This window comes from Macrosteles quadrilineatus, unplaced genomic scaffold (genome assembly GCF_028750875.1).
Source record: "Macrosteles quadrilineatus isolate MER2022 unplaced genomic scaffold, UCM_ALF_1.0 Scaffold_8__2_contigs__length_117827958, whole genome shotgun sequence".
NCBI classification, from domain to species: Eukaryota; Metazoa; Arthropoda; class Insecta; order Hemiptera; family Cicadellidae; genus Macrosteles; species Macrosteles quadrilineatus.
The window spans coordinates 22,318,390-22,328,433 of record NW_026542601.1 but is presented as its reverse complement, the minus strand read 5'-3'; the positions used below and the strand labels follow the sequence as shown (position 1 = coordinate 22,328,433).

Below are 10,044 nucleotides of genomic sequence, written 5' to 3'. Positions count from 1 at the left end.
AAAGAAACGTCACTCACAACGACGGGTTAGTTATGAATGTGGAATATTAACCTGTTTATTTGGAAAAGAGAAGAAAAGGCTTCCAGAGAATAGATAATTGAGTCAAATTTTTAGGGTAAATATTTATTATTGTTTAGTTTAATTGATTGGTAGGCCTAGGCTGCATGATGTTACAATCTAATCCAAGTCAACACAAACCAATTGGCTACTGATGGAAGGCAACTTAATCTAATTAATAGGCCTAGTTGTATTTTGGATTGACCCAGATTTATTTATGATTTACCGGTACTGATTCAAACTTTAGTACCAGTATTTATATCCCGTCTTTTCTCAAACAGTAAATCAGTTTATGCCTCTAACACCCATGTGTGATTCAGAGCATAGCCTAGGCCTAGTCTGTAAAGGGATTTTTGTCCTAGGATGCTAGGCACGAGCCTGGGATTGTTTTTCACATTACTTCAGGCTAGACCTAGGGGTTGCGGCATTATCACTTGGATAAAATCCATTGATGACTTGACGGGGATCGAACCCGGGACCTCAGGGACTGAAGTCCCGCGCTCTAACCACTACGCCAGCTCGCTCCCCAGTCTGTAAAGGGGTAGAAAACATAAGAACGCAAATCACTGCTAGCACAATGGGTTACAACGTTGGTTGTCACATCCACTGCTCCAGGGCTAAAAAATCCTATAATATTTCTGTTAATTCATCTGTTTAGCTTAACTTACTTTACAAATGAAAAATGGGGAAGCCAGTTATTCGGTACACAACATTAGTCTGGGCTCTGGGCCTAGTAACTTATATCTCACAGTCATGATATTCATAGGTTAAGTTATTCTACCTTGTGTTGCACATGTAAAACCTAAAGCTTTTTTAGGGCCCTAACTTAGTTCTTTATTTTCTTCGTCAGGTAAGTTATTGCCTATAAAATGACTAGCTTGTAGATGTAGGGGATGGGTAGTCTATTGGATATTTCCGCTGATTCTATAGACATCCTGGTGAGTGTTTATACAGTGACCAGCTGGTTTGCGCTACAGTAGCAAACATTTCATTTTAGCACTGAAGATTCTTTCGAATTTGGCGTATATGATAAATAGGTTACATACCTCAACAAACAGCTCATTTTTATTGAAGGTCGTCTACATGTTTCGGCGTGTATCGACCATTGTCAAAACGTTGCAGTTGGATGGTGAAATCCTTGTCATTGTTTCACACTAAAAGTACATACACAAACACACATACACGGATGGGACGAAAACATTGCAAAACTGAATAAAACTTTGAATAGGCATATTACGTAAAATACGCAGGCAAGACGCACACCGTTCTCAAGGTCAGGATGCAGACTGAACTTCCATTCAATTTGGAATTTGGCGTACCACGGGTGCACTAAGACGTTTTTTAAAGCATATAATTTCTTTTATGTTAAACATATTTTTTAATCAATAACCACATTGTTAAAATTTATTATTAAACTTATAACTTAATTCTTTATTTTGATGGTTAGGTGGGTTGCTCAGTTGTTTTAGGTTATAGTGCTCGCCTATTAATCAAAAGGTAGCCGAATCGATCCAGAAAAAAGTGTGTAGTTTTTTGATGGTTCAAAACTAGACACAGCTGTCCTTGATCATTGGGCTTCCAATAAATGGTCTGACTAATAACATAGCTGCTTATAGTCAGTACAGTTACTGTCCCTGACCCGTTTCCATCAAACATTTTGTACCAACAATGTTGGGAGCTAAGTTCAAGTTGATTTGAGCACAGCTCCCAACAATGTTGGCGCGCTGTTTCCATTCCAGCAGTACGCGCCAACATTTCCCGCCAACCCCTCCTCCTACTGCGAGCACATTTCACTACCATCCACACCCACACACCTACCTACAACAGTGCAGCTTCATCATGGAGAGCGAAGAGACTGCTGCTGCTTTCGTCGTAATGGCTGGTGCATATCACCAATTAATTAGTAGAAAGCGACCGTGATGGTAGGTTAGGAGTTTTTTGGCTAAAAGGGCCGTTGAAGGTGCCTACAACTCCCTTATGAGGGATTTAAGACTTCGAGCAGGATCCCAAAATTTTGTACGAATGACAGCAACTGACTCTGAAGAATTACTAAACTTGGTGGCTCCTCTAATCGCTAAACATGGTGAGCGAGCGCAGTCCCATATCAGCTGGCAAAATGTTAGCAGCTACATTAAGATACTTGGATGGCATCACTCCTTTTATTAGAGTTTTTGTGCTTGCTGTTAGACACATCCCACAACACTGTCTCACTTTCATGCAAAGATATCAACTTTAACACTTCGTCTTTTCCCCAATCTTGACTTGACATCGCCATGGCCTCACTATACCGTCCAAAAGCCCAACACAACAAGATACACCGACACAACACAAGAATGTTTACACCATAAACAAAAACACGTGGTGTTGTTGGTGTTTAACCCGTCTGCTAGGCTAGAGGTGCGATGGTGCTGCGGTGGATGTGCTGGAACTACTCATAGAGCAAGTGCGCATGCGCGAGTTCTGCTACACCGTTTCCATTACCTTTTGAGCACAGCTCACAACAATGTTGTCAGCTGCAACGGCTGCCAACACTTTTTGTTGGCCAACACTGCTCAAAACATTATGCTAGTGTTTCCATTCAACATTTTACTCCAACTTTGTTGTGAGTTTAGCTGACAACAATGTTTTGAGCAGAAAATGTTTGATTGATACAGGGCTTCGAAGCATCACAAGGCATCACACTCCATTCTATACTCCCTTCACTCTTGGGTTATTTGCGTTAAAACATGTACATAGGTGGCATCCCCATCTTAAATGGTAATGATAATAATAATAAAATCTTGTCCTATTTAGAAAGTTAATTTAGGGATAAGTTAAGCAGCTACTTTTTACTCTGAAATTCTAACCTTTTAACCACTAAGTTATATGATTAGGGTACTTAGGCCTAATTAATTTCATGATATTGTATTCATAAATTCGTTAAATCATCAAAATAAATAGGGTCACGGATGGAAGCCTACACCTAACTTAATTGTCTTTTTTTGTTTAATCCTAGCCTGTAACCCGCCCGTCCAGGAAAAGTAATACACTCACTTTTTAAGCATTTGACACATTAAGCTATTTCCTCATTAGACCTATTTTCCTTACAGGCAACATGAGCCGTTATTCAAGTGATTCAGACTCCTATGATAGCAGCCGCAAAAGACGGGGGAAAAAAGGAAGGTAAGCTCAAATACTAGCCTTGACTAGATATGTAGGCCTAACTTTATCGATTGAAACTGTTTTATTAACTTAATAATTTAGGCCTACTGTACCAATGAATCCAGAAAATGTCTGATTGGGTTTTAACTTTCAATAAGAGTGTAGTTTTGGTTGTAATTTCTTAGCTTTTTTTTATTTAATTTAATAGTAGGCCCTAAATAATTATGAATTATTTTGGCTCAATTATGTTGGTTTGTTTCTTAAACTTAATACATGTCTTCTACTATTTTTTTTATAGGCTACCTAGGACTAACTTACTTTACAAATTGTAAGTACCCATACCAAGAGCATCGTTAAACGCCAACTCCTTCAAAAATACTTAAAAGGAAACTTTAAAAAACTAGACTTTTTTATGTGAAATTTTGTCTTTAGACTAGGTACTTTTAGCTCATAACTTTTATTCATATTTATCAATGTAGCCTAATATTTCATAAAACTTTTACGATTGTGTGTTTTTATAATAGTTTAAGGACTAAGTGGTCATAAGTTATTGCTTGCTAAATCATAACCTAGGGCCATTCCGTCGTCACGGGTGGGACAGTTAGACGTGTTTAATTGCATTTTAAAGACAATATATTCTAAGTTATAAAGCACAGTTCAACAAAAACTCTATTGCTGTATTCACTAATAGTTATACAACTACTGTGGATTATTTTAGAGCTGTTTCTTACTTAACAAGAGAGTTATAACACTTTAAAAATCTGTCACGGGTGGGACAGAAAAAGGAAGAGCCACTATGTATCATTCTAAAAAAGTACCAAACTCTGTGAAAATACAAAACAGAACTGAATGGTAATTTTTATTTGGATAGATTAAAACACCCTTATTTTAATATCTCCAAAAATTAAATCTCTATCTTCAATACATTAATTTAAATTTAAATTTAACTGCTGTCACGGGTGGGACACAGTAACTAAAACAATGAATAATGACAACAAAAATAGTTTGTATTTTGAAAACTTTCTATACAAGGTTTGTTACACTTCAGATGAACTGCAAAACTTAGAAATATAAAGAATCTTCATACTTCTTCTTGTCCTTCTTCATTCTCTCCCGCAGCTTTCTCATCCGCTCGGCTGAAGATTAAAACATAGCTTATATTAGAATAAATGTTATAGTCAGTCAAGCAATAATGGGGTGTGACAAAGGTCAATCTATGAACTATAAATCACTGCCTTAAAAATTCAGCTTATATGCCTACATCTAGGCTGTAGATAATTACCAGCGTAATGTAGGCTAAAGTGTCACGGGTGGGACAGATAATAACTAGTAAATTAAACCATATTTAAAGCAAACTTTTTAAATTTACATCATTTTAATGGCTTTGTTGCAGTTTTTATTGTTACAACCATGACAATTGAAACATAACCTAAAATGTTATGTTACTTGAATTTGACTTCTTTATCTTTTTCTGTCACAGGTGGGACAGTAGGCCTAAATATATCTTAAAAATATTTAGATTAATTATTACAATAAATGTTAAAACAATCTAGAATTAATGGGCTGTGATTATGATTTAGCCATGAACAGAAAAACACTGTCTGACATTTTAGGCCTAAGTCTAGGTTGTGGATAACTAATAGCATACAATAAGTGTCACGGGTGGGACAGAAAATTGACTATTAATTTCAACTTAATATACAACAAATTTTAAAATGTAACACCACTGACAGCTATGCTGTATACCAATTGTTACAACCATCACAATAGAAGCATAACCAAAAAATGGTATGTTATTAGTATTTAACTTTTTATTCTTTTTTTGTCACGGGTGGGACAATAAAACCTCTTAATCATTTAGGACAAATGTTAATTAATATATAAGACTTACCTGAAAACAATCAAGATGGGTCTTAAGTTGACATTCTTCTCTATCTGTTAAACACAGTCAGCTTCTATGTGCCCTTTTAATAAGCAGGTAAAGTGATGCCAAACTTACAACAAAAAATTACCCCCTTACCAACGCTTGATTTCCCTAATCTGTAAACTGAAATATCAAAAGAAAAAAAAAATTTCCTAAAATTTTTTTTTTTTATTTCTTAAAATTAAACATGTCTAGATAGTAAAAACAGTAAAAAACAATTAAATTTATATAAATTGGTTTTTTCTTACTAGGCTCATTTTCCATGGAATGGCCCCCTAATAAATCCAGTTTTAAACCTGTTAACTGTCAGCAACTTCACTAAAAATTTGAATCTGGACCTACCTGTGTTTTTGTGACCCTACACCTGTTGCAATAATTTATAAGTTTGTTGAGACTTGAGAGGGGATGTTTAAAACCGTGGTCTTGTTCTCTTTTACTTTGACATGTTGTTAGATAGCATTATTAATTGATCAACGCAATTACAAATGGCTGCCATTGTTCGTGACCATTGGGCTAGTAAAATAATTCCCAGTAAGCTTAAGAAATGTAATGACAACTTGTGCCAGATATTCATACTAAAGATTTCATCAAACATATAATACCTGCTATCAAGCAATCCATTTAGTAAATGGATTGCTTGATAGCAGGTATTTAAACCTTTTTAATATTATTTGGCAATCCGGAGGCTACATCCACAATGAAACAATGATGTACATTTTCAGATCCAGGTCCAGCAGCCGTTCTACCACAAGTAGTAGACATAGGAAAGAAAAGAAATCAAAAGGGAAGAAGAAAAAGTCACGATATTCTCGCTCTAGAAGTAGAGAACCAGTAAAGTCCAAGTACGTCTCTTGATATTTGTTTTGTTTCAAAGATAACATATTCTGAACTTTAAAAATCTAAGTAGGCTATCTTTCAATAAATAATCAAAACAAAGCCTACCTTTGTAAACCTGTATAACATTGATATTCAATTAGGCCTACTTCATAAAACTCATTATTTTTTAATCAACAGATAAAAAGTGTTAGACAGCATTTAAAATTACAAACGAACACAAACAATAGTCAACTGTACGACATAGGCCGGTTTCACACGAGCCACAAAACGCCCAACAATCGCGGAATGCCGCTTCTGACTGTTTTGGCGCGCTTGTGGCACGAAAATCGCAGCCTGACGCAGAAAAGAAGAACCCCATTGACTTAACATTGGAGCGCGGCGTGCCTTTCACACGAAGTGGCGTCTTTTTGCGTTTGACGCTAGAACGCGCTGCAATCTCCTACAGTGGCTCTGTCCTCGACAATTTTTGCGTTTGTAGCTGGTTATTGCCTCTCAGACAGTTAAAACAACTAGTTAGCCTGTTTTGTTCTGAAATTTCTTTTGATTTTTTTTAATTAAGTTATGTCTGACTTTGACAATCTCTCTGACATTCTGTAGTAGGTGAAAAACTTTTCAGGATCTTCACGGAGCTCAGAGTGTATAGTGTAAAATTGGCTTGACACCAGCCTTGAACTTAAAATCGGATGAACCCAATATATGCGGAACACCTTTCTACGACGTCGTACCGCATGAAGAAGCATTATAAAAAATAAGCCTTCTTCATCGTCCATTGTAGCACTGAACTGCACTCGTTAGGTTATATAACCTAATATAACACTGAACGGCACTCGTAGTCTTTCCAAGCGGAATGGTGTTCTGGTGTAGTTCAGGGAGGTGCGATATGAAATAGCGATAAACTGATGGAAATCGCGGAATCATGATTTGGCCATCTGAAAGGTCCCACACGATTAAGCGCCGCTAGTGGTGCGATTCTGCCGGCAATTGTGACTCGTTTGTGGCTCCTGTGAAACTGGCCATACAGTTGAACTTTAATTATACTCCAACGATTCGAATTGCTGATTATCTAAATTTTTGGCATAAACTACAGTTCTTAATAACAAATCACAGTCATGTAGACATCATCCTCGGTAACTGAAAATCCTCATTGTCTTCTGTAATTACGGCAAAACAATGACTTTTTTCATGACAAATCTTATCAGACACGTTCCTGGTATTGAGATAATAAAATCTCAGCCCGTTTTTATAAAATACCCCAGATTTTGGTAAAAGTTCAACTATCTGAATGGTTTATTATTATTATTGGAAAGTGGTATAGTGTAAATCAGATAGGCTAATTGGAGTTCTACAATATATAAGACTGTTCCATCATGGATGACTATCTATACTAAAACAGGATTTGGGTCTACTATCTCATTATAATTCAACCTGTTAAAATATAGCAAGTTTACTTTTATTTTTGGTAACCAATCAGAATAAAATAGCTACCTTATTTGCCTATAACCTCTTATTCCTATTTTTGCAGAAGTTCTCGTCGTCGCTCCTCGCCAGACAGTCGTTCTCATAGTCGTAGATCATCAATAGACTCCTCCAGATCACGAGACAGATACAAGCGGTCGTATTCTCGATCTTCATCTCGGAGTAGACGGAGATCAAGGTCTCCTTCATACAAATCAAGAAGTAGGAAGTATCGTTCAAAATCGAAGTCTCGATCTCGCTCAAGATCCAGTTCTAGATCCAAACACAGGTCCAGGCGACGCTCAAAGTCTAGCAGCTCAGATAGTTTCCACAGGAAAAGATCCAGTTCTTCAGAATCCCGTTCAAAAGACAAAGTAACTAAAAAGTCAAGATCTCGCTCCAGCTCGCTACAGAGTGAGCGAAGTCAGAAGAAGGGGTCAAAGAAGAGTAAAATCAGTAGTGACAAAATGTCTGTGCAGAAGAAGTCGGTGTTTGATTTAGAGAAAGTTTTAGGTAAGATTCATCATCTGAAATTCCCAGTAAACATGTATTTCAGATGTAAATATTACTAATGAATAATGATTGATTAAAATCAAGATAAGATATTTTTTTATCTTTGCAAATTAATTTAGTGATGGATGAACTAGGTTTCAGTGGTATAAAGATAATTTATTTAATCCATACCACAGTGGGACAACCGTGCGCTTTTAGCTCTGGTAAGTTAGGTTGGAATAGAAATGTACTAGTATCGAGCAAGGAAGAGCTTAAACAGTGATCGCCACACAGCATATTTTTGTACAGCAGTTGTAGCGTACAGAGTCTTACTACTGCGTGAGCGCTGTAGTAGGTACGTGATAACAAAGGGAAAAGGAGAGCGGGAGGGGATGACGAATAAAATTTGCTCTAGACTAAGAGTACCATTGAATGTATCCTGTGTTTCTTACTTCTTCTTTACTTTTAGGGGGGGGGGGGGGCTAACGGGGTGTCAAAACCATTTTTAAGATCCAGAACTGTGTACAAAAACCTCTGTTCAAACATACAACCAAATATTCAACCAATGGGTGGTTTAGCCCGTAAGATCCTCCCCCCTTGAAACCGCCACTGATTATCAGAAGACCCTACCCTTTAAGTTACCAATACAAAACTATTGTACAGTCAGCTAATCACTAGATCTGCTTTCTACACCTGTTCAGGGCAGAACCTAAATCATTAACCTCCTTGTAAAAAATTACAAAAATATCAATCTTTTACAGTTTATATTAATTTTAGATTTTATTATAATTTTGTACCTACGTTTTGTTATGCAACTTTCAGGGGATCAACCAAATCGTGGCTCGTTGATTGAAGAGATTAATGCTACAACCTTTGTCCAAAAATCGTTTTCATCTAATAAAGTTGACACAGCTGCTTTAACAACAGTTCCACCTCCAAAGTCTCGCTCTACAAAATCTAATGAAAGACCAGAAAACTTGTTTCATCCCAATGTAAGTATAGAGTTTACATTTGAAATATTTTTCTTCATTTGTTCAGCAATTGCCATTACACTTGTTTCTAATTACAAAAAAGTTTGAATTAAAAGTCTTGGTTTAGCTACTTTTACATTTTTAACATTAAAATAAAGGTATGATTTTTAGGTCTATAATTCTACATGGAAGTTAGCCACCTGAAATTCTAACTAAAGGAAAGTACTGTCTTGCAGTATGATTTCTAAATATAACCGAGAGTTTGAAACATATTATATATATTAACCTACTGCTAACATGACACCTACTTTTCATGTAAATATCCAGGTTTTTGTCCCTGTTTTACTTTCCATTTGGCAATACAATTAGGTAAAACATCTCACTCTCTTAGTAGATTCCTTATCCTTATGGAACAGCTGAAGCCAATTTTATTGTTAGTTCTGTCCGGTGCACTGTATATTTCGTGTTTTGTTTACAATTTGTTTCATGTTGCTTCAGTTATTTAAAACCTCGTTCAACCAAATAAAACTATCTAGTCAAAAACAATAACTCATCCCCTAGTATAACGAAACAGTAAAACACAAATCATTAAATTAACCCTAAAATAATAGAAACAAAATGTTGTCGACACTAGCTGTCAGGGTCACTGGACATGAACTAGACACAAAAAACGAGGGTTCAAAATTTAAAATGGGACGAGAAGTCTACTTGTGTTGGTTAGTCTATGACATTACTGAAGGGCTTGCTAGCAGTTTTGTTTAGTGCTGATACCTGTTGGGCTCTTGTGAAACTACGTCCACAACAACGAAAACGGACTATAATATGCCTCTCCGATTGGATGAAACTAAATTTAAACATTTTCGCGCACTCATCCATGCATTGACTGCTCCCGCTCCTGGCAGCGACCGGGCCATCACGCAACCGCAGTGAACGTGTCCCAAAATTGTCTTTAGCTAATTCATAAGAATGATAGAACCATCCAAAAATGTCGTAATATGTAGTAAAGAGTATAAAAAACATATTTTTGTTTCAGCTCTTGGTGGAAAACAAAGAAGAAAAGTTGAATCGCTGGGTCAAAAAACTATATCAAATTCGCCAAAGATCATTAAATGGTGGATTAATAGAATTGTAAATAAACCTATTGATAGAAACACTTCATAATTATTT

At 36.3% G+C, this 10,044-nt stretch overlaps 1 protein-coding gene across 1 annotated transcript; it reads left to right on the top strand.

The window, feature by feature from the left end:
• On the top strand, window positions 1-10,044 carry LOC129001245 (serine/arginine-rich splicing factor 4-like). Its single transcript, XM_054428475.1, has 6 exons — window positions 1-115; window positions 3,147-3,219; window positions 5,845-5,964; window positions 7,482-7,927; window positions 8,729-8,898; window positions 9,911-10,044. Exons 2-6 carry the CDS (start codon window positions 3,152-3,154, stop codon window positions 10,007-10,009), a joined length of 903 nt encoding a protein of 300 aa, XP_054284450.1. The 5' UTR covers window positions 1-115; window positions 3,147-3,151; the 3' UTR covers window positions 10,010-10,044.

What these genes read in the sequence shown, in the direction of transcription:
- LOC129001245 (XM_054428475.1), top strand. Translation starts at nt 3,152, where the DNA reads ATGAGCCGTTATTCAAGTGATTCAGACTCCTATGATAGCAGCCGCAAA. An exon ending in AGAGAACCAGTAAAGTCCAA is followed by an intron (nt 5,965 to 7,481) that starts GTACGTCTCTTG and finishes CTATTTTTGCAG; the next exon opens with AAGTTCTCGTCGTCGCTCCT. An exon ending in AAAACTTGTTTCATCCCAAT is followed by an intron (nt 8,899 to 9,910) that starts GTAAGTATAGAG and finishes TTTTTGTTTCAG; the next exon opens with CTCTTGGTGGAAAACAAAGA.